The sequence below is a fragment of the Amphiprion ocellaris genome, chromosome 8 (genome assembly GCF_022539595.1).
Source record: "Amphiprion ocellaris isolate individual 3 ecotype Okinawa chromosome 8, ASM2253959v1, whole genome shotgun sequence".
In the NCBI taxonomy this organism is placed as follows: Eukaryota; Metazoa; Chordata; class Actinopteri; family Pomacentridae; genus Amphiprion; species Amphiprion ocellaris.
Genome location: NC_072773.1, coordinates 7,718,641 through 7,742,740, shown reverse-complemented (window position 1 = coordinate 7,742,740; position 24,100 = coordinate 7,718,641). Strand labels below are relative to the sequence as shown.

The window sequence follows — 24,100 nt, the reverse complement described above, 5'->3', positions numbered from 1 at the left end:
ACATTTAACATTTGCAATAAAATTTTATTTTTTTATTCATAGACGGTGTACCTTTCCCAATTTAAAAAATGTTTGGTCACAACAGATATTATTTTATAATTGCAAACAATACTCGTCTGTCCTTATTGGCTGCTGTGGGACACAGGAACATGGCTGTGCTTTCTGATTGGTTTCTCTCGAGTAGGCATCGAATAGCTGATGGGTTTGTTCCAGAGGTGTGACCAATACTGTTCAGCCTAACATTTGGGCCACGTAGTTAACAGATGGTGTACAATAGTGTGAAATACTACTACTATCAGCAGCATTATTAGAACCGCCATAGGCCGACTTCCAGCTGCTGGGTGGCTCTTTAAATATTCACACCGTTTCCTCTTCATTCCAGGGAGCGGGCAGAAGGGAGCCCAGCCCCCGCAGGGCGGTCTCTCCAAGAGCCGTTTCCAGTTGCACCTCCGCTGGTGTCCTGTAGGAGGCGGTGCAGCGGGGCTTCTGTCCATGGTGCTGAAGATTCGGCTGGCTCTGTCCGGGGTGCTGAACGGCTCCGGGGTGCTGGACTCAGTGTGCGGCTGCGGTCGGTCCGTGCGGTCCTTTCTGATGTTCGGCTGCTCTGCTGTGGTCGTAGTGAGCGGACTGATCCAGTAACCGTCTGTCTGCCATGTCGGTGCAGAGGGGGAGGGGAGGGCAGTAGTCTGAGCGCAAGGTAAGGCTTTATGTCTCTGACAAAGAGCAGTTTTATTTGTCGGTATTTACGAGGCCTTGTCTGCGGGCTTCACGCTGGAATTCACACTGAGCAGGAAGGACGTGACGAGGCGACAGTAGGCCGCCCTCTAACGTGTCAGGGTGCTCTCTGGCGGTTTTGTTTCCTGAGGAGAATAATTGAAGCTCGGTCCAAATGTACGCTCGGCCCGGCTCCTAACCCGATTATTGTCGGCCGCTGGGCTATTTCCAGCTCCGACATTGAAGCCTTGGAGTCGATACAGTAAATTTAGCGAAGAGTGTGAACCGCTGAATGCCGCTGGCTTTTGTATGTTTCCTGTTTTGTCATTGTGCCAGTTTAAGAGAGCAGAAGGCCTCGTTCCAGTTAGCAGCCCGGCCTCCATCTCTGCTGTCCCTGTGCTCTCTACCTAATGTTGTCATTTTGCTTTTCATGTAAAATGTCAACAGTCAGTGCTCGTTCAAAGTGAAGGCACGGTGAGCCTTAGTGATACCGAGGCCTTACAGAAGGCAGGAGACCTTCAAGCCTTCTGTGACTCAGTTCAAAGAGCCACACACTGTCACGACCACAGCTGTCAGCTGTCAAACTGCCATGTAGGACGAGTCTTTGTAATCCACTCCAAGAGCAGGGATCTCTTCCCAAGTTATGGTTGTACTTTTGTAATATGTTTTCTTAGTTTTCATTATGAGCATGTTGTATTTACACATGCAATAAAATTTAGGAATGCCTTTGTATGCTAACACTTTTAAATAAATAAATAAATTTAGTAAAATAATGAAGATGCTATTTGCTTTTGGTATTATTTGGATTTTTTTGGTTGTTGTCTAATGAAAACAGCAGTTTCTCAAGACTTAAGAAAAAGAAATGATTCTGCAATATGAACTGGGTTTCAGTGTGTTCTCTTAGAAAGACATTTAATCTAATTTAGATGTAGGAATTTTAATCTTGGAAATCAAAAAATCACAATGTAGGATCTATTAATAGTTTATATTGTTGTGGCTTTAAAGGGCATTGTAAGTTTGTTTACTTATTTTTCTGTTAGATTTTGAAAGGATGGAGCTTGTGTCGCTGTGACTTTCCTTCCTGTCTTTTTGATTGCCTGCTCCACCCTTCTTCTTACCAAATCAGCTCCTCATATACATTCATACACACACTCCCCAGCAACTTGGTTGCATGGTTGTTGGTGCCAGACGTGCGTCTTCAGCTGCTTCAGAGTTAGGTCGTCTACAGGGATTTTCACATGCAGCCATCTTCGGGGTTTTACGGAGAATGGTATGATTGGAAACTAAACTTGGACAACAGGAGACTAGGAAAACATTAGCTGGTCTGATGAGCCTTGATTTCTGCCACAGCATTTAATGTGGTGTCAGAATTTGACCTAAATGTAAAAGCATGCATCCATTCTGCCTGTATCAACTGTTGAGGCTGGCGGCAGTTGTGTAAAGCTGTGGAACACATCTTTCTGGTCCATGCTGGGCCCCTTAGTGGCATTTAAGTATCATCTTCTCAAGTCCCTCCCCTGTCACTGATGAAGCATCAGCTACTACCTGGGTCACAAAGAAAACAGTGAATGGAATCAAAGCATCAAAACAGCAGATTACAAGTGTGTAAAAATAATTACCTTTCATCACTGTGTGTGTGTGTGTGTGTGTGTGTGTGTGTGTGTGTTTGTGTGTGTGTGTGTGTGTGTGTGTGTGTGTGTTTCACCCAGCAGAAAATGAGTTCAAAGGTCAGACGCTAACAGTGCAACAGGGGAGAGCCAGTCAACTCAGTGACAAAGTATGCATCTTTACATCTCTCTGTCCTGTCTTTCATCTGTGCTGCACTTCCTCGCTTATGACTCTTGCTCATTTAACTCTGTTATTCAGATGAGTCAAGACACTACAGAACCACGAACACGAACCCGCTCCAAAGGCATCCGGGGTCAGTACACACACACACACACACACACACACACACACACACACACACACACACACACAAAATGAGCTGTGATGCCCACCATGTACACTACGACTAAATGCAGTTGTTGGAGTATCACCTGTGCCCATGTTTAATTTGTGTCAAATTAATTTCTAATACATGGACATAGACTGAAACTAAATAATTACAGTTGCTCAAGTGACTATGTGGCCTTTTGATGACATTTTTACATATCTTGGCACTTGTATAATAAAGATAGAGTCTTAAAAACATGCTTGTAAGTCATTGAACCTTTCACTGTGTGAAACAGTAACAATAAAATCTTATTTTTGTCACTTGTGGCTTCCCAAGTTGTAAATTTGGCTGGAATAATGGCTCACTCTTTTTTAGCAGCAGCGTCAAGAGGTTATATGTGGTTTCCCTCATTGCTTCCAACTTCTCTTTGAACCACTGGACATGTTTTAACTCTTTATCTCCTTGGAAAGTTTCACCATTGTTGTGTTTTAGTTTTTCTTTTAAATTATCTGAGTCTTGAATGACACAAGAAATTCCTCATTATCACCAACCTTTAGGTGCTCTTATATCACAGAAAAAGCTGCTCTGAGCTGAACCTCTAACCAGCTGGAACACTATCATGCGACTGTAGTGGTTTTCTCAGTTTCTCACCCTTAACATAAACAACACATTAAGTGGATTTCTCAAAACAGTTCACCCAAACAGCACCACACAATAAATAACCTGCAAAATTGTGTACCCTGTTCAAAATCCAAAATCCAAATCTTAATGTCATTGTCATGACAGTTTGTCTGCTTTATACTCAGGGACATCAGAACTGGTGGGACAAGAGATGAAGCAGGAGTTAAAGTAAGTGATTTTGTGCTTTAGCAAAAGACCATCATAATGTACGAAATGTGAGTTGTGTGTATGAAGTGTACATTTGTTTTTTGTGTGTCAGTAGCACTTGTCCCACGCCTGGATGTGATGGCAAAGGCCACGTCAGTGGAAGATACTCACGACATAGAAGGTAGGTTTTATTATCCTACCTTAAACCTACTATAAATCAAACTTTGTGCAAACAGACAGCCAATTGGCATGAACACAAATTTAGGGCTTCATGAGATATAATATTTTATTTATTTATTTATTTGGTAGGGACAGTGCACATTAATGAACGCCCATTTATTCAGAAATGAGCGTAAATATGCCGGATTATAGCACGATGCTAATTTACATCTGTAGTCCCTAAGAAAAAAAGACGTAACAGTGAAACATAAAACAATAAGTCACAATAAAAGCACACTGCAAAAAGTACACAAAGAAAACATAACAGTGAAACATATAATAAAACATAGGACAATGGATCACAATAAAAATATGTTTGCATATATGAAAATATCTGGCCGGTATCAAGCCAGTTACTGTGTGATTGCACATGTTGAACAAAATAACAGATACAGTAGAGATCATAAATTTATAATCGCACTGTATCAAACTAAAGTATGGCAACAATTCAAGACATGATTTTAGTTGTGAACAGTATTTAGAAAGAAATTGGCTGAAGCTTCCAGCTAGAGCATGGTAACCGGTGCCTTACTAGTCCATCTGACAAGGTGGTTAGAAGCAAGCGGTGAGCAAAAGGTGGACTGAGTTGTGTAACTGAGAAGGCTGAAAGACAGTAAAAGAGGAGCCAAGAGATTCAGAGGACCTGAGGCAGTCAAAGCAGAGTTGGCTATGATGTTACAACCACATGGTATGATGAAACAAACTGGTGAAGAGTGGAGTGAAGAGCTGGGGTTAAAGTACTGCAGAGGCCTGACTGGTGGATGAGGTGTGTAGACTGACACACGACCAACAAGTCACCACACTTTGGTATGCACACACTAACACACAGGAAAGAAAAACAGGAGACAAATAAAAGACAAAAAGGAAAGGGGAAAACAATAGAAACACAAAGAAGAGGATGAAGGGAGTAGCTGCACCATGACAGCTTTTATCTTTTGTGTTTATTTTTGATGTTAATGTTCACTTACATGCCCATTCCTCTCTCCTCAGCATACTGGGCTGCCCAATTGTGAAGAAAAGGAAGCTAGAGGAGGCTGAGGCCGAGGAGAACCAGTCTGCTCCCAAGAGGAAGAACCAATCTGCCAAACAGGCAACAGACGAAGGTTCCACTGCAGATAGTGACACGGCAGAAGAGGAGGAGGAACAGAGAGAGGCGGAAGGGAAGGAGGAAGAAGACATAAAAGACAAGAAGAAAAACAAAATAAAAGGCAAGCCAGAGTCAATAAAAAGTGAGTGAAACCAAATTAGAACAGTTACAACGAAATAGCCTGTGTGAAGACAGGACGCAGTGTCAGAACAAGTGAAATGAGAGCCTCACTTTCTCATGTAGCTCAGAAATGTGCAGAAGAGCAACGTTTTGCTGAACTTGCAGATCACAACACCAACAGCAGGTTAGGTTAGGAAGGTACAGGGACTTTCTTTACCTAATTGTAAAGAATAAGTAAAAATATACAATAAAATTGTGAAAACCATCCCTAAGGATGAAAACATGAAACATGAAAACAATGATAGTATTTTTCATGGTTTTCCCAAAGACTGTGAGTCTTCAGCCATACTAGCTGCTGCATCAGGCTCCAATTCAGCACAATATGCTGAGCTGAACAGGTGACAAATTTAAGTTGTGTGCTGCTCAAACAGGGCAGCTTGGCACTGATTCTCTAAGTCTGTGAATTCTTCCAGAGGGATAGGCACCATTCTTCCAAAGGATATTCCATCATTTGGTATTTTAATGACCATGGTGGTCTACAATATCAGTGTAAAATCTTCCATAGATCTTCATTTGAGTTGAGATCTGTGACTGTGAAGGCCACACATAATTTTAGTCGTCAAACTATTCAGTGAGCCTAATACCCTATGGATGGGGACACTGTCATGCTGGAAGCAACCATTTCCATCAGGACAGAAATGTTTCATCACAGTATAAAGGTGATCACTCAGAACAACTTTAATTGATTTACAGTGATCCTTCCCTTTAAGGAGTCAAGTGGATCCAAAACATGCCTCCCACAGCATGAGAGAGCCACTGGATTTCATCACTGTAGGAGGCGAGAGTTCAGGTTTTAATTTGTAACTCATCTGTACTTACTAACATCAGTGTGCTAACATGCTAACAATGATTAACGTTAACATGCTAATGTTTAGAAGGTAATGTTTTTTTTTTGTCACTGTAACAGCGTGTTATTATAGTTTAGCTTGTTAGCATGCTGATTACTAATTAATTATCACTAAACAGCACAGCTGAGGCTGGTGGGATTGTCATTAGTTTTAACTGGTCTAGAAGACATGCACAAATTCTGATCCAAATCAGAATCAGCTTTCATACAGATCATCATTTAATTCAATTCAGTCATTAGCATCCAAAATGCAAATGGATGCTGTTTGCATATGTAGGAGACATTTAGGAAAGAAGGCTATATAAAGCAGAGAAATATCATTTATTAAATTTATGATATTAGCTTTTAGCACCCGACCAAAAGATAGAATGAGTGCTTTTCATTCCAGTGTATGATAACTTTCTTTGTTTAAAGTTGGCATGAAGAAGTTGCGAAGCTGCACTGTGTAAAAGGTGTCACAAATGAGTTTGTATTCAAGTACGGAAGTTAACAATCGAGTAGGACAGTATTTTGCAGATAGGGGACTTTGGCTAGAAAGAGTAGAGGCAACTAACTCTCCACTATATTTATGCTAAACAAATCAGCTACAAAGTCAGTCATAATGCATGCATCCAGTTGTACATTACCATGAAGCAATGGCAAAGGCAAAAAAAAATGTGACAATGTTATTTATCTATACTTTGAATCCACAGCTGATTGCTCACTGGTGAACACAGCAGACACAGAAATAGCAATTTGTCCTCGGGCCGACGAGAACAAGAACAAAAGCGTCACCTCAGGGACTGAGAACAAAAGTGAAAGTGAGAAAACTAGTGAGGAAGAGAAGCCAGTATTGCTCACTGATGACCACCAGCAGGAGGACACAGGGACGAAGGATGAAGAGGATGCTCAGCTGGCGACACAGGAACCGCCATCAGAGCAACCTGCAGAGGAAGCGGTTGTTACTGAGATTAAAGAGACAAACGAGGAGGAAAAGGATGAAGCAAAAGAAGTAAAGGAAGAGGAAGAGCTGCAAGAAAAACAAGAAAATATTATAGAGGAGAGAGAGGTAGAAAGACAGATGATAAGCAAGGAAAATTCTGATCACCAGTACTCAAGTGGAGATTACAACCATCAGGCCAAAGAATCAAAGCGGGAGCAGGGTGAGAGAATTGAGCAGGATGAGGAAGAAGATGAGGAGCAGCAGGACGAGGAAGAGGAGGATGAAGAGGAAGAGGAGGGAGCAGAGAGGGATGTCCTCCAAGAGAATTACAGACCTTACACTTTGAGTCCATGCACTCAGGGATCTGAAGCCGAGGTGCTACTCAGGGAAGTAAAGGTTAGCACCCCCATGACTGAGGAAGAGGAGGAGTATGAAGAGCAGGAAGAGGAGAGAGAAGAAGAGGAGGAGGACGAGATGCGGGGACAAGAAGAAGGCGAGGTATTGGAAGAGGAGGAGGAAGAGGAGGACTCCAGCAAGGCATCTCCAACTACTGTGGTTATAGAAGTCCACTCTGAGGAGGAGGAGGATGAGGAAGATGAGGAGGAAGAAGAGGAGGAGGAAGAGGAGGAAGAGGTTGAGGAAGGTGACGAGCAAGATCGCATCTCAGAAGGTTCAGGAATCACAGATGACTCAGAGAACTGGGATATGACTCGGGGCAACCTGGGGCTGCTGGAGCAGGCTATCGCATTGAAGGCAGAGGAGGTGAAGGGAGGTCAGGAGATCCGCAGCTCCCCAGACTACCAACCATTCAGTACCTCCAGCAAAAGCTCTGAGGCTGCCGCTGTAGCACGCCGCACCACTCACTACAGTAAAGGTAAAGGTCTACCCACGGTTGTTAATAACTAAGAAAAAGCTATGTTGTTTCTATTATTGTAGAGAATACAGGCTATTATCCTGTTAAGGTTGCTGTTAAAGATTTCAGTGTTCAGCGAATGCTCTATAATTATAATAGTAAGAATGCCCTGATCAAGTTTTTTTTTGCCACCAATTTAATCCGTGTCATTTAATATTTAGTATCTGCCAAGACTAAGTCCCAATCCGAGACCATTTTCCTAGATACTACACACTGCAAGTACATTAAAGTTCCAGAAAATCAATCCTGTGTATCTGCTTGACAGCTGTTCCTTAATGTTATGTAGGTGATTGCGAATCTTGTTGTAAAGCTCTGGTAGGATACTGTTTGAAATGTAATGTGGAGAGGGTTGAGTGTACCGTGGCTCCACAAGCTCCACAAGACAGAGAAAACCTGTATTCTCTACAAGCGTGCCAGATAATGTATTGTGGATTAGCTGTAGTACCTGACTGCACCACCAGGTGGTTGTTTAAGAATATTATTTGAAATTTGCATCATAGTATCCTGCTACAAATTGTAGTCTGTCTTTACGACACCTGTGAAATAGTGGACGTGAATGAAGGATTGGACTTTGGTTCAAGAAGATACTGATGAGTTAAAGAATGCTTTGGTCAGCCCCAGTCCCAGTCTTTGAAATTGGATTAGGACATCCTTATAGTGGAGGCAAAAATGTGAATTTTTTTTGTTTGTGATCATTCTTTATTAGTGAAAGGGCCATAATAATGTAATTATTTGGATACAAAAGCCACCCAGGTATGGAAGAGTAGAAGAAAAGCAGCTCATGAGTCTTCAGTCACAAACAATAAGAGCATGGATCCAGCAGAGGCTGCCCTGGTCCTGGACCTGCCTCAGTAGTGCCTTTGAATATTGTATCATTCAAATGAAAGAGAAATTACCCAGAAAAAAAGAGCACTGAAGAGAAGTAAACAGTGGTTAAAAGGGATCAAATGGAGAAAAAAACACAGAAAAGATAAAAACCTGGAAATCAACCTATAATGTAATACAAACCCAGTTAAACATTATTTCATGGAATTGTCTGGTGTTAATATTTTGTTATTGCATTTGTTAGTCCAGTGCACTTTTGCCACATATAATGTGAAATTTACACTATTCATAATTTCCTTAACCTGGTTTTGTTCAAGTGAGTGGCTTCCAATGGCAGACAATTGCCCTCGTAGTGCTTTTGTGGCTGTAATTAGTCAACAGTTCAAGGCTGTTGTGAAAATTCAAGATCAAAATCCATTCATTTTGTGAATATTTTTTTATTCAATTTTAATACAAATAAACCTATACCTAAGTCTGGTTCTGTAGTCAGTCTAAACTCCTCCCAGGTTTTGTAGCAGGGCCCACTCCTTGTGTTTGTTACTGATGTAGTTTAATTCCTTATCTACATCACATTCTCCTTTATTCAGAAAAGAAGGAAGTGAAGTGTCCAACCCCAGGGTGTGATGGGACAGGCCATGTGACTGGGCTGTACCCTCATCATCGCAGTCTGTCTGGATGTCCTCACAAAGACCGAATCCCCCCAGAGAGTGAGTACACATTACTGAACACCAGTGACTGGTACACTAATGTGACTTGATGCATATTTCTGTCACTTTCAGATTTACTGCAGTTGTCACAGCGATATCAGTCATTTTAACATGGACAACATTTTATTCAGATGCTCAGCAGCTTGGGAGCTTTGATATTATGTATGTATTTATGTATGTATGTGTATCATTGCTGTTTTAATTATTCTAATTACTACCATAAGGATTTTTATTACAATTGCTACAGCCCTCTGTTATTGAAAAAAAACTGCTAATACTTTCATTACCACCACTGCTTTTTCAGCTCGTGTTTGTGCTGCACATCTACTCTTATTACTCCTGCTTCTGATGTGTAACCATCTACAGCAATTTAAACACACTGACCTGAGTTTGCATCTGCTGTGTGTCTGTAGTCCTGGCCATGCATGAGAACGTCTTGAAGTGTCCTACTCCTGGCTGCACAGGCCAAGGGCATGTCAACAGTAACCGCAACACACACCGCAGGTACATACATACATGCAGAGAGAGAAGCACAGTATGAATCTACATAAGCAGTAGTTCTTACTACAGAAATCACTGACATTTGTTTTTTGCATACAGTTTGTGGTTTGGCAGCATTTCAGCTTAATGTAGCAATCGTCGAACCATAATTTTTTTTTTTTTTTTAGCCATTTGGAGTCTGTAGAATTTTAGAATGATTAGAATAATAATGGTAACTATTTCCAAATATATTTGCACAGGATTTTGAGTGAAACCTCACGGAGAACTAATCTCAGCTAATACTACTAACATATATCTATAATTACTCGTCAATAATTAAATGTTTACATCTTTATTAAGAGTTTTATTTCATTAAATGCAAACATCTGGATATGCCTCCTCTTTCAGTCTGTCTGGGTGTCCAATCGCAGCAGCAGCTAAGCTGAACAAGAACCAAGACAAACAGGTTCATTTACAGGCTTCAGCCAGCGAACCTGCTTCCAACTCTGACAGAGTGCTCAGGTGAGACATGCGAGCACATTTTTTCTTTTAATTTTGTTTTTTTAAAACACTGCTTGCCCATGTCTCTTGAGTAATATTACATAACTTATGACTTTTCCTCCAGGCCCATGTGTTTTGTGAAACAGCTAGAGATCCCTCAGTATGGCAGCTACCGGCCCAACACAGTGACCACCACGCCTCGAGCTAACCTAGCCAAGGAGCTGGAGAAATACTCTAAGGTGTCTTTTGACTATGCAAGCTTTGATGTCCAGGTGTTTGGAAAGCGTATGCTCATTCCAAAGACACCCAGCACAGCTGAAACATCACCTAAAGCCTTCAAATGTAAGATCCACACACTTTCCCCCCCTTCCCCACTTCTATGTTGGATTTTGACATGTAATTAGACATAATTTGACATAAAATTGCATTTTTTTAACATGACCTCCACAATGTTGATGCTGTTTTTGAAGTATATTAGCATTGTGAGTCAGTGCTATTATTTGTCATTTGTATTTTTCTTGGATGGTTAGACATTATAGCACATCCAATTCAGAGCCCAACCAGTGCTAGGTTTATGAGGCTGATACTGTTTCTGATGTTTTGCAGGCAAAAAAAATGTTTTAAAAAGTCAGTATTCATTATATCAAACTACTTAGTTAAAGGTCCAAAATATCAATTTGTTTGCACAGATTAACAGACAACAAATTTGAACAACAGCTGTTAAGACAGCGCAACTTTGTTCATCAGGTAGTTGGCTAAAGTATGTTTACTTTTCATCCTTGTTTTCTTATTGTTTGCATAGATTTTTATCATTGTTGCTTTTTTCATAGTCCATGCTCCTTATCAAAATAGAGACTTCCATATATAGAATGTCTAAACAACTGGGAAACTACATCACAAAAACAAAACAATAAACATTTAGGAATAGCAAAGGTAGAGGACTTGGTAGGCAAACACCCTAAAAAACAACATCACAAAAGGCAAGACTGTTAATAGAATAGCATACACAAGATACAAACATCCAAGGATGAGAAGAATTGATTAGATGTTTAATTAAGGAAATGTATATGATCCCCTTGGACCTCATGAAGTTTTATTTTGGCTTTGTCAGACAGTAATGTGCACATTCTGACAAATAAACAGCACTGCATCCTAAATCTATTGTATAATGTCAACAATTTTATATATTTTATAATCTATGACAATTTGTGTAAAATAATGACTTTTTTTGTTTGTTTGGGTTTTTTTTGCCCATCAGGCTCCATACATTACAATGAAATTGTTTTCATTACATCACACCTTTATAGTTCATCATTTACAGAGTTGTAGTTGAAGTAGTTGCTGCTCAACTCTGGGACTGCTTTGACTATACATGCTTCCCATCAATGGTGCCCAAACACACTGGAAAGTTCTAAAATTCCCAGAAATGCTGTATGTGTATGTCATGAATCAGCATACACACAGTGATACAGCCCAGTGTGTATGTAGCTGCTGTACCCTGTAAGAAAAAAGTCACAGTCTTCCAGAAACAGCTACAGAGCCCAGTGTGTTTTTCAACACGGGTTTCTGTGCAACTGTCTGCATAGCAGAGGGACACATATTTTTTGCAGTGTAGAATAGAATTGTATGTGTGCTCATTTTCTGCTTTCAGTGTCCCCATCAGCCTATGCACAAATTACGGCCATGACTACTTTAATTACAGCTCTTATAATAGTGCATTATAAAGATGTGGATGTGCAGTATCTCCTCATGCTACAAGTGTAGTCAAGCCTTTTTGCAATGAGAGCAGCCTGTGCAGCCACAAATTTTAGGCTGCACATGCTCATCAGCAGACGGGTCCCATGCATTTGGGCAGATTACTAAATGTGTCTAGTGGACCATTGTGTTCTCATGGACACAGAAAGTATAGGATACACAGTAGTCTGATGTTTTTCTCTTGTTCTAGTAAATTCATTCTGTTTCATTCTCATACAGCTAAATCATTCCCCAAGGCATCCTCCCCAAGTCACAGTGTGTCAGGAGGCTTTTCTAAGAACACCTTGTCCTCCAGTGGTTATGACTATAGTCAAGATGCAGAGGCAGCCCACATGGCAGCAACAGCCATCCTCAACCTGTCCACTCGCTGCTGGGAGAGACCAGAGGCTCTGAGCACCAAACCCAAGGACCCTTGCACCAAGGTACATTTGCTTTCCTTCAGATAGATTGTTCTTGGGATTTTTTTAGCCTAGTTTATCAGTGTGTAAAGGGCAGCATTCTCACGTTCCTTGATATTTTAGAAATTTCAAGTATCTTAATCCTACAGGAGTCAGATATTGAGGTGGATGAGAATGGCACCTTGGACCTCAGCATGAAGAAGACCAATAGGGAGATCATGCAGTCTCCAGAGCCTTCATCCTCTTCATCTTCCTCCTCTCAACATATGGGAGCCACCTTGTCTCAGGGCCACTCTCAGTCAGAGTGGGAGGGGCCACTAGACTTTACCAAACCAAGTGGAGTCAAGGAGGAAGACCATGAGGAGGTACTGAGCACACCAACATCCCTGTGATAAAAGACAAGTAAATAAAAAGGAAGTTATTCCCAATGTTTAGTAATACACTGCATCACTTATCAGAGGGTACCTGAATTTCAGGAAACCTATATATTACTGTTCTTCAGGTGGAGTATGCAGCTCCCTCATACACTTCATCTGAGGGTGAGGAAGAGGACCAGGAGAACCTGGAGGACAGGAAGTACCCCGGAGAGGTCACCACCAGCAGTTTCAAGGTCAAGTTTCAGCCCAAAGACAGCAAAAAAGAGGTTCTTGTGTAAGTCACAATTTTTTATTTTTTTATTTTTTACAAATTCCTCCATTGAAAACAGGTCCAGAAGTATTCCATTTGTCATTTCACAAGTGGTAACTATAAAAAGCCCTCTTACTTAGATTTGTTTTCTGAAATAAACCAAAAATAATTGATATTATTCAAAAGCACTCTTAAGGGCATCAGACTACTAGATTTACTCAAAGTACCTGGAGTTTGGTTAAACTTAATGTGGGACAAGAATAAACCAGCAAAAATTACTGTGATTAGCTGTCTCAACCAATGCAATCTGCAACACATCTAACCAGGCACAGATACATTTGCAGTCTGAAAAGACAAACAAAAATGAACATATCAGCTAAAGCCCATTGTTTCAAATAATTAAACCCAAATGTGCTGAACACAGCATTAGGTTCACAACTCTCACTAAGACATCATGACCATGGCATGAGTGAAATTCAGCCTTGAAAGCCTAGATCTGGTAATACTTTATAATACTGCCTGGGATTTGAATGAAAAACAATTACAGTTACAATAGTTATTGCTTCTTACTGGCAGAAGACAAGAAGAAAGAAGCAACAACTGGGAATCTTAGAGAAAAGAAAAACGTTTTTGTTGTAGATACTGGATACCTGCAGGTCCCCATTAGTTTGTACTCCATAAAGACTGACAAGACTGTGATTGTTTTAAAGGTTGTATACACTTTTTTCAGATTTTCCTACCTCAATGTACCCCAAAGTTCTCTGGTGTACTGGAGGTACACCAGTAAACCTTGTACTTTCGTTATCACCACTCCGTAAATACAGCAAAAGTTATTTCAACTCCTTTTAACTTCTAACAGTGCTCCCATTTGTAGCCTATTTTGTTAACCTGTTTTGTGTCTATTAGGGTCAGTGGGTTACCAATTTCTCATCCTGCTAATTTCACCTCTTTTCTACAACTACGTCATACTGCAGCTCCTAGCACTAGGTTGCCAGGTCTACGGGCCCTGGAAGACAAACTGCATCTATTCCTACGCTCAGATTTGTTAGCCAAACGTTTATTTGTTCTCTTCAGCATCAGTGATTCTTTCTTCCAGTGTCCCAGCCCCAAACTGTCTCTACTTTCAGTGCATCTACATCAACAATTAATTGCTGGTAAATATATGAACTTAGCACATCTCCCTCTTGCCTCTAGAGTAACCTTAACCTGAACTGTCATATATGGTACAGCTCCATGCCATTCCAAAGAGCTGACCACACTTCGATTTCCATATGCCTGCTTCCTCTGCAGAGGCATATTCTGTCTCTCTTTGCCAGCTTGAAGAAAAGTACTAGATGCCTACTTAACAATTATCCTCAACCTCATTTCAGTGGAACAAGGTTCTACCACATTCAATTCATCTTCAGCAGTTCAACCACCTACTGGGAAATTTTGACTAGGAACTCTACCATTGCATCTTTGCCACCTGCTTATCTTTTTCCTGCATATGAAGCTCCTTCTCATCTTGCTACTGCATACAACATACCGACTCAACACATCCCACAACCTCCTAGCTTCTTCTAGGTGACTCTGAGAGTGCATTGTTTAAATGATGCAAGTGAGAGGAAATTGAACGCTTCTTTATCTCTTTGCAGAGTTGCCAGGCCAGTACTAACTTGCCTAGGTACTCCCGTTGCTTGAAAAGTTTGCTCGCAAACTTTCTCTCATAGCTGCCGATGCTAACAAAACTTTTAAGAATTCAATTAGCAGCATATGCAGGAAGGTTCTTGCGTTGATGCTGTGGAGAAGAATTCAGTGCATTTCCCAAAGGAGAGTATCTCTGATCAGAGGTCAGCTGAAAGGAGGGAGGCCTAGGGAAACCAGAAAAGAGGAGCTTTAGTTTGGTTGACATGCTCTGGGACAGTGGCGTAGGTAAAACCTGATCACAGCTACAGGAGGTGACTGGAGGAGGAGTACCAGATACAACTTCAGCTCAATGTACGTCTATTAGGTGTAAAGACCATAAGTCTGCTCAAAAAAGTCCCAGATGCTGTGGGCTCACAACTGTTTAAAGAGATAAAGATAGGGACTATGATCACTTTTTTTCTCAAGTCCTTTTCCCAAAATTCTAAATTAGTCCTATCAGCATAGCAACTAGGACATATTTCAGTAAACAAAAGAAGTATCATTATAAATTTTTCAGCTCCCTATGGCAGTCATACCCCAAACATCAGTAGCATAATCTCTACTGACAACTTTTTCTATTCCATTTGTAAACTTGCCCCCAGAAGTTGCTGACTTTCAAAAGCCTACCCAATTTCCATCTACCCAGTTTGTAGTTTGATGACTCATTTTGTCTATTGGAAAAGCTAGTCATACTTCACAGAATGGCTCACATTTAGCTGCAAGAGCAGCCTCAAACTGATTTACCCACTATCAGAAGCCTTGTGTTGTTTCCTAATCAATAATGATGAAATTCTGTATCTGGTCCATCTCCTCAATGATTTCCTAGTCATACCTTCTCCTTCGTCACCTCCAGTTCACAGTGTAACCACATGACTCCTACTTCGTTATAAGAAAGGCAAAGGACGCTTTAACCTCTCTGGAGTTCCTCAGTATAACACTTGACACCATCCATTTTCAGGTTTCTTTACCTGTTTAGAAACTCAGCTGTTTTTATCTTAATCTCAGAAACTTTTTTCTTCCTTCTCTGCATAATAAACAAGAACTGTTCTTCCTTGTGAAACACCTGAATTTAGCTTTGTAACATCCCTTCACATGGTCACACTCTCATTTCTCACTTGTTCTTACTTGCATCATCTACACCCTTACTTTTAGACACAGTTGTCCTTGACAGCTCATCGAAAGCAGAAATTCTCATCTGGCAACACCTACTCACTGGAAATTTCCCCTGACGTGGGGAGTAATAAAGGATTGTCTTATCTTATCACCAACAGGAATAGCATCACCTTCTTTTACATTATCTATTTAGCTCTACACAAATGGCTTTGAAAGGTTCCTATGGGAAAAGGTGGTTCTCCACCAGGCTCCCACAGTTCCTCCAAAACTCTTTCCAACCATCTCCATTTAAGAAATATATCCAGTGCTCATTGTTGCCCTTTTGTGGGGGCATGAATGGTCGACAAGATCCATTGTCATCCATTCTGGCAACCTTGTCATAGCTGACATCATCAACAGGAGCCAAATCAACTCTTCTTACTGACAGCTTGGAATTAATTTCCTTTCTTTCTGTCTTTCAGTGTAGCCACATTATTCAGTTCTCTCTACTGTGCTCATTTTGCTGATTAAAATACCTACTATAAATTAAATTATTCCTGTTCCTTCCGAATGCTCTTAGTTATTATTAGTCATTAAAGACCGTCCACATAGGAGCAGCTATAACTTCTCCAAGCCTAGATCCCTTAATTAAGGGATCTACCTCTACCACCTTTCTTATCTGCTCATCAGTATTCCCTCTTTTCCAATCAATAAACAATGTTTGCACTTGCTTTAGGTCATGGTTCTTGCTCGTGAAACACCTATTTTAACTTTTGTTTCTAGTTCCTTACACATGATGCAACCAAGGAGTAACAAAAATTCTTAGTGGTAAATTTATCCTTTCCTAAAATGTCAGTTTGTTACTCTCTTGTTCCTTATAGTCTTGTTTTCTTTCACTGTACCTGTATTTCAGCTCCAACAGGAAGCAGTAAGTGTTTGATTGTAACTGCTTCCTATAATGGAATCACACTGCAAATTGAGAACTATATCATAGAGTGTGACCGTAAAGTCATCTGTAGTAAAAACAAGAAGAAGACACATTTTTCTTTGGAACATCAGTATAAGCACTGGACAGATCTGTGAGCATGTTTTTTGCCCTAGATGTCCCACCCCAGGCTGTGATGGCAGTGGACACATCACTGGCAATTACGCATCACATCGAAGGTAAGACCTGCACTCTGACTGAAATACCAAGCAAAGTGGTATTTTTTATATAAATGCATTGTGTGGTTGCAATAACAGATGATTTGCAGAGGATGAACTATAATTTGATTTTAGCCTCTGCTCCAAAAATTGATTCTGATTAGAATTGTTTTAGAGGGGAAATTGCTGATGGTATTTTTCCAGCCTGATGATTGTTCTTGGAAATAATGGAAAAAGCCGACAACATTAGAAGCCCTACTAAATTGTATCTCTATCAAAAACTCAACAAAACAGATTCCAGCTTGTGGAACTGTAGATAAGCATGCAACAAAGAATGAATTACAACAGTACTTACGAGGGCAGAGTTCTGTCTTCAGAAGAGCCACTTGTTAATCAATGCGTCTGTTATTTGGAGTCTGCTGGTTTGGAATACTATCAAGCATGACAGACAGCTTGGAGTAACTTAGTATGATTAATCTTAATCAAACTGCTTCTTCAATTCTAATGAGACGCGATCAGTCATCAGTACCCGCAGTGCCTCAGTGGTTCTCCACGTGCAGCTTAGCTAAGACACCTTGAGAGCCTCATGACCCATGGAGAAGGAGCATCACCCCAACGTTTGATTACTGTATGTACTGTCTGACCAGGAGAAATGAGGAGGATTCCCCACTTGTTGGTTGAAGTAAAGAAGCCTCTCAGATCAGCAGCAAACAATATTCCAGTGGACTGTTTCATTTACACCTGACATCATTCTGATTGAATGATTTAGAAGATGCTGCACACACATGTTCACTATTATTACTCTACTGAGGAATCAGTTAACACAATAACTCCTGTCCTCCTTGTGTGTGCTGCCCAATCCTGTCCTGGTTCTTTAGTCCAGTTAAGGTTCTGGCTCTTTCTTTCTCTCATACTCGGACATCCTGTTCTCAGTCTGGTTTTCTGACGTTCTCTCTCTAACCTATCTTCCAGTCTGTCAGGCTGTCCTCTTGCTGATAAATCACTTCGGACCCTCATGGCTGCCCACACAGCTGAACTAAAGTATGTGTGCTTTCTCCTGTCTCTCACCTCCAACATGTTCACTGAGCACTCTGCAGCTACAGATCTGTCCCTGCTCTCCTTTTAACACAAAAATCAAATGCTCCAAATCAGTCGTAATTCTCTTTCAATGTTTAAAAAATCTAAACACTAAGCAATGATCCTAAATTATTTTGTGACAAAACTGGTTTCTGCCTGTAGTCTGCTGATAATACAAACTGAAAGAGTGTCTGTGTGTGTCTCAGGTGTCCGACTCCGGGCTGTGATGGATCAGGCCACATCACTGGAAACTACGCTTCACACAGAAGGTGAGAGCTCCTCTCTGGTTTTGCCTGCCAGACCATGCAGTTTGTTTATCTTCCATTAGTTTAGTTATATTTGACTCTGCCAAAGATAAAATAAGTCTATACATCTAGTTGTGGACTTATTTCCTGGTTATCCCTGTGCTTATCATGCTGATTCTTGTAAATTATACAGACTAAAAACGAACAAAAGTCTTTCCATGAACATACAGTGTGAAAGAGACATTAAAAGGAATCCTCAGCAAAGACAACACTAGTTGCCCAACATGTTTTCAGATATATAAAACTGGATTCAAAAGTATTTTTAAATTTTGTAGATAGATAGATAGATAGATAGATTCTTTATTAATTAAGGGAAAATCAAATATTCAGTAGCTTACATACAAAAACAGAAAAAACAAGAAGACAAAACAGGCAGGCTAGTAACCAGATTAACATTAACATTAAGGTTAGTATATACTCTAAAAAACTTGCTGTACAATACTATAAACAAAACATTTCTAATTTTATAATCTGCCAAACTACTAAATTTATTAAGAGTCAATATACAGTATTTACACATTAAGGCACAGTGATTTAAAGTGATTTAAGTGACCTAAAGTGATTTGACAGGTCATAAGAAAAGACACTGTAGTAAAACTACATAAGGTGCATAGACATTCTACAATCACATTGGACCAGTACTAATGTGATCATGACTGAGACAGAGAACTGTATGTTTAAAGAATACCATTTAACAGCTTTGTTTTCATCAAAGTTTTAACTTTTCTTCTTTGTTCCTCCATTTTTTTTCTCTGCCAGTTTGTCTGGATGTCCTCGAGCCAAGAAAGGTGGACTCAAATCAACCCCTACCAAGGATGACAAAGAAGACTCTGAACTGTTGAGGTGAGTGTAGCTCATTAGCTCTTATCAATCAAGCAAACCATGTGTGATATTGCAGTTATAAACAAGCTTATTTTTCATGAAAGTCATTGTTGATATTAATAATTAGCAGAGGATGAATGATTTTGTTTTTCATGATGACCTGACCTTTCGTTCTTCACCACTATTAGAACTAAATTCATCTTTATACACAAATAATATCTCAGTGTAATGGACAATTTGTCATGAAATGAACTGAACACATACATGATCCTCTGAGACTGAAAACTACTTCTACTACTATCTTTCCTTTACCATGTGTCCACACAAGAAACTGCATTTCATCATTCCAAAGGCATATTACCATCAAACATTCAGAGGACACTGACAGTCATGGCTAAGAAAGCCTTTTCAGCTAAACAGTAATTTATACCAATTATGTATTTTAGGCCCAATCCGAAATAAAAAAATATAACTTAAACAAGATTTAATGGCGAAAATGGAAAATAGTTCAATTATATATGTATGAGTATTGAACTTTTTTTTTTTTTTTTTTTTTAAATAAATCATAAACTATTAGAGATTTGATGTCTGGGCATTTGTCTGAAACATTTAGATCTGGTTGTCTTTATTTATAATTAAAAAGAATAAGTACACCGGATTTGGTAGGTTTGATTTTTTACACATCCATTTCTAGTAAAACTTAAACCCAACTAGTCAGACGATGTTTTCTGTCTGTCTCTAGGTGTCCCGTTCCTGGCTGTGACAGTCTAGGTCATATCAGTGGGAAGTACGCCACCCACCGCAGTGCCTATGGCTGTCCACTGGCAGCACGTCGACAGAAGGAAGGTCTTCTTAACGGCACTCCCTTCTCCTGGAAGGCCTTCAAGACCGAAGGCCCAACCTGCCCGACACCAGGCTGTGACGGCTCCGGTCACGCTAATGGCAGCTTCCTGACACACCGCAGGTTTCCTGAATATCCTGAAGTTACAGCACACAGAGAACTGTTTTACCCCAAACTTTGCCTAGAGTTTAACCTAAACGTACAGGGATTTCAACCCAATGTAAGCAGGGACATTTAGATTAAAACACATAATTTTTTTTCAGCCTTCAACATCCTCTGTTGTTAGCGATGCAGATATAAATGTTAAATGCCAGTTAACCCTAGCCAGACTGATTTTTATGTATGTTGGAGATATAGGTAGGCGGAAAGTCAGTGTTACCGAACCTCTTAAATTGTTTGTTAAATCCAGGTAACATGAAAACAGTTCACACTACATTACCGGTTAACCAGTTGAACTACGTAACCACAAGTTGAAACCATTAGCCCATGCTCCAGAGTGCTCTTAGGAGCAGCGACAAAGTTAAGGCATTTGCACTGTAGCTATATAGCATGGGCAGAGAGCACGCCCAGTTACTGAAGAGGAGGAGCACAGGAACAGCTATATGTACATACAGTAATATGCTGACACTGAGCAGCTGATTGACTGTCTAGCCTGCAAACCGACATGAGCAAGTCACTTTTCCCCAATTGCTTGTTTGTGGCTCAATCAACAAGCTGACGTGCAGGACTAAATGCGTGTTTGTAAATTGGAATAGAAGGAAACATCAGCAGGATAGATAATGAGGGTTGTTGTTCAGAGTCTGTGACATATGTTGTGTAGCAGCTGTTTCCTAGCTCGTTGTGACTGTCTGATACAACACTGACCTTACTGCCATATGTGGGCATTTGATTAGTGATGTTGAATGCAGGCACCACTGAATCAGAAATGCTCAAGGTATTCATGTGGTGAATATTAGCTAAAAAACTGTTTAAAGACAGGTATTATATAAGATCCTAATAACCCTTATTTTTTATCATATTACCACATTTTAATTTTATCAGGTACAAACCATGGGCAAGGTAGGATTTCAGAATATGAACAGTGCTCAGTATCTGGGCCCAGGCTGAAAATAATGTTGCTTAGGATGAACATGGGGTTTTAAATCTTTTTCGCCTTGGGGTCCAGTGATCGGTTAAGCCAATGTTGCACAATAAACTCTTTGGTTTTCTGATGTAGCACACTCTCCAAAGAAAACCAAATCACTTCATCTCCACATGGCCTAGTATCTTCATACACCAATATAAAATTCTAATATAAAAGTCTTCATTTTATTATATGAAATGTCCTGAGGCCACCTATTTTGTGAATTGGTGCTGTATACATAAAATTGAATTGAAATTGAGTCAGAACAGTCTCAACATTGTTCAAATGTAAGAGCTTTTAATCCTGATCAGTTACTTCTCTCAGTCTGTCAGGTTGTCCCAGAGCATCGGCCAACAAGAAGAGAGCCAAGTTCCCTGGAGATGAGTATATCACTGCAAAGTTCAGAGCCAGCGATGGTAAGACACAGTGCACAGTTTCCTCTCTTCCTAATGGCGATCCCCCAGTGTCTCCCAAACTATTTTTGCTACTGTTCTGACTAGCATTAAGACATGGAGGCAGCAAAACATGAAAAGTTCATCAGGCTTGTTAGGGATTTGCACAGCACAGATTTGAGTTAGCAGCCCAATGCAGTGTTTTATGCAGTTTGATGGATTTGTAGCCACTACATGCAGTAACATTCTGGGCCACAGATATCTGTAATAACAATGTGTAACAGCCAGACTAGAAGTGGCAGTTCCCTTGGTATTCTATCTGCAAACTATGTGTTATTGTGCTCACTCAGTTTTGGACAACGATGAGGACATTAAACAGCTCAACAAAGAGATCAATGAGCTAAATGAGTCCAACTCAGAGATGGAGGCCGACATGATGAACCTGCACACTCAGGTGAACTAAGCGCACTCACTACACTGCTGCCAGCAGCACTTTGGATATGCTTAAAAAGACATCCAAGACACTGCTGTGTGATGGTAGAGGTGGATATTGTCATTGAGTTACTTATAAGTTTTTCTCAGTTACCAACAATGATACTAAACACTAAAACATCCACTAAAACAGCAAAGAACATTTTTCATATAGACTGCCATTTTTAAGATGTTAAGACTGTGTTCTGTGTCTGTCTCTGCTTCAGATTTCTTCCATGGAGAAGAACCTAAAGAGCATAGAGGAGGAGAATAAACAGATTGAAGAGAGGAATGAAGCCTTGTTCCTGGAGCTATCTGGCCTCAGTCAGGCTTTGATCCACAGTTTAGCCAACATCCGTCTGCCCACCATGGTGAGTGTACTAATTTAACTTTGAAAAGGAAGACCTTTAAATCTTGTAAAATATAAACATCCTCAAATTCTCCTAGTGCCCAGATCCAATGTGGAGCATATTTTGAAAAGCAACAGAGAAGATTTTTTTGGAGGGTGTGTTGACCTGCTGGACTCAGAGGGACTTGCATGGCTGCATGATTCTGTCCCAAGTCTCAGGAAACACGCAAAAAAGCAGGGCTTGATTTTATAGATGCACTTTTGGGCCTCTTTGGAAGAGTCACTGTGGGTAAATCTGTGTTGCAAGTAGGCAAACAAGCAAGTGCATCGTATCATTGTTGTCTGTAAATACCTATTGTTATCAGTTACTGTTGCTTTGAACCAGAGGTCTCCCAACACGATACAAAAGCTTCTCAGTCATAAGTAATGAAAACCACTAAAGCTGTTGGCTATAAGTCATGAAGGAAATCTTCTGTAACTCATGGATTTTAAAAATGAGGGTGGCTTTGTCTTTGTCAATTTTGATTTTGTAACTTTTTTCAATGGTGAAGTATTCAGACAGCCATTCTTGGTCACACAAACATCTCAGAGACCTCCTTCCACTGCTTGACACTGATTTTGAGGTGAAAATGTCGACCTGTCAAACTGTCAACATTAGTACTTTTACTATTTTATGTCTGAAACTTTGTGGATTTAATGCTTAATTTTCTGACTTCTGGACTTGTGTGTGTTCAGCAGGAGCCGCTGTCAGAGCAGAACTTTGATAGCTATGTGGAGACCTTGACACACATGTTTACCAATAAAGACTGCTACCAGAACCCTGAGAACCGAGCTCTGCTAGAGTCCATCAACCAGGCCGTAAAGGGCATTGAGGTGTGACAAATTGCAAGAGGGCGTGAAGCAGAGCATCACATTGACACCAATCTTTCTTTCCAAACCCTTTAGATACTGTATGTAATTAATTCTTCTCATTTGGAACTTTGTCCTTTGTTCTTTGCATTTCTTTCCTTTTTGCATGTTGCTTTATGACGGTACAAGCGTGAACAGATCTAAAGTATGTGACAGCACACTGGAATCAAAATGCTACTGTCAGCAAGGGTATCTAAAGGTATACACAGACAGGTACAGAGCGTGCAGAACAAAGTTAGGAGTGCAGTATACAGCCTAAGCTGAACAGATTCTTAGTTAGTAAACATATTCCATCTCCACTCAATAATGTTGATATTATTCTATATGAGCATAGTGATGTTGCACCTCAAGGACTAGTTTGTAGATTCATTCTTACTATTGCTGTGTAACTATTCAAGTCCTTTGCAAATGTCCGTTTAATAACTTACTTACTCATGTCTGCGGTTTTATTTTTATGTTGACTATTTATTAGTCATTATCTATTTATTTTTAATTTCAAAATGCTACCTGTGAAGATATTAAACAGTAACCAATAGAAGGGAATCATTTCCTCTGCATTGTTGAACCAAGAGGAAATATTTTAAGATATCTACTATGAATTGTTTTATATATCTTATTATTTATTTAAAAATACTGGGATCTTTTTAAGTGCAAATATTTTGTAACTGAAAGGTTTTTAATAATTTTCTAAGGATTTTTTTTTGATGCTTCTGTTTATATGATTTCCTTTTTATTTCCACAAACTATTTTGTGTACACTGCAATACACTGGAAAAATTGAGCTGCGCATATTTGTTATTTATTTGGTGATGACAAAGTGATGGTGAATATTTATTTTGTATTGTCTGTGCTAATGATGGCTGTGTATGGATTAGTATTTAAGTTGCTCTTGAAATAAAGGTTAACCCACAGTAAATGTGGACAGGATTGATTGCATTTTTGTTTTTACTCTGACTTTTCAAATATTTCCACA

General features: G+C 40.0%; 1 protein-coding gene across 8 annotated transcripts; it reads left to right on the top strand.

The window, feature by feature from the left end:
• The first annotated feature begins 395 nt into the window (after nt 1-395).
• myt1a (myelin transcription factor 1a) lies at nt 396-24,054 on the top strand. 8 transcript variants are annotated; one of them, XM_055013028.1, is made up of 23 exons: nt 396-697; nt 2,427-2,491; nt 2,581-2,635; nt 3,457-3,499; nt 3,591-3,659; nt 4,688-4,905; nt 6,504-7,607; nt 9,059-9,178; nt 9,592-9,682; nt 10,067-10,180; nt 10,284-10,501; nt 12,134-12,336; nt 12,462-12,677; nt 12,815-12,963; nt 16,798-16,860; nt 17,812-17,880; nt 18,123-18,185; nt 18,981-19,064; nt 19,786-20,007; nt 21,332-21,423; nt 21,750-21,853; nt 22,098-22,241; nt 22,955-24,054. In XM_055013028.1, the coding sequence occupies exons 3-23, from the start codon at nt 2,581-2,583 to the stop codon at nt 23,096-23,098; spliced, it is 3,585 nt and encodes a 1,194-aa protein (XP_054869003.1). In that variant the 5' UTR covers nt 396-697; nt 2,427-2,491; the 3' UTR covers nt 23,099-24,054. The 8 variants fall into 8 exon arrangements, with proteins under 8 accessions (XP_054869003.1, XP_023154342.2, XP_023154340.2 ...); XM_023298572.3 differs by having other exon boundaries at nt 398-697; nt 4,688-4,926; nt 22,958-24,054; XM_023298571.3 differs by having other exon boundaries at nt 402-697; nt 2,424-2,491; nt 4,688-4,926.
• Nucleotides 24,055-24,100: the final 46 nt, after the last annotated feature.

Coding starts and splice junctions, on each gene's coding strand:
- myt1a (XM_035943069.2), top strand. CDS start 2,581: ATGAGTCAAGACACTACAGAACCACGAACACGAACCCGCTCCAAAGGC. Junction 7,608..9,058: donor CACCACTCACTACAGTAAAG/GTAAAGGTCTAC, acceptor TCCTTTATTCAG/AAAAGAAGGAAGTGAAGTGT. Junction 18,186..18,980: donor AACTACGCTTCACACAGAAG/GTGAGAGCTCCT, acceptor TTTCTCTGCCAG/TTTGTCTGGATGTCCTCGAG.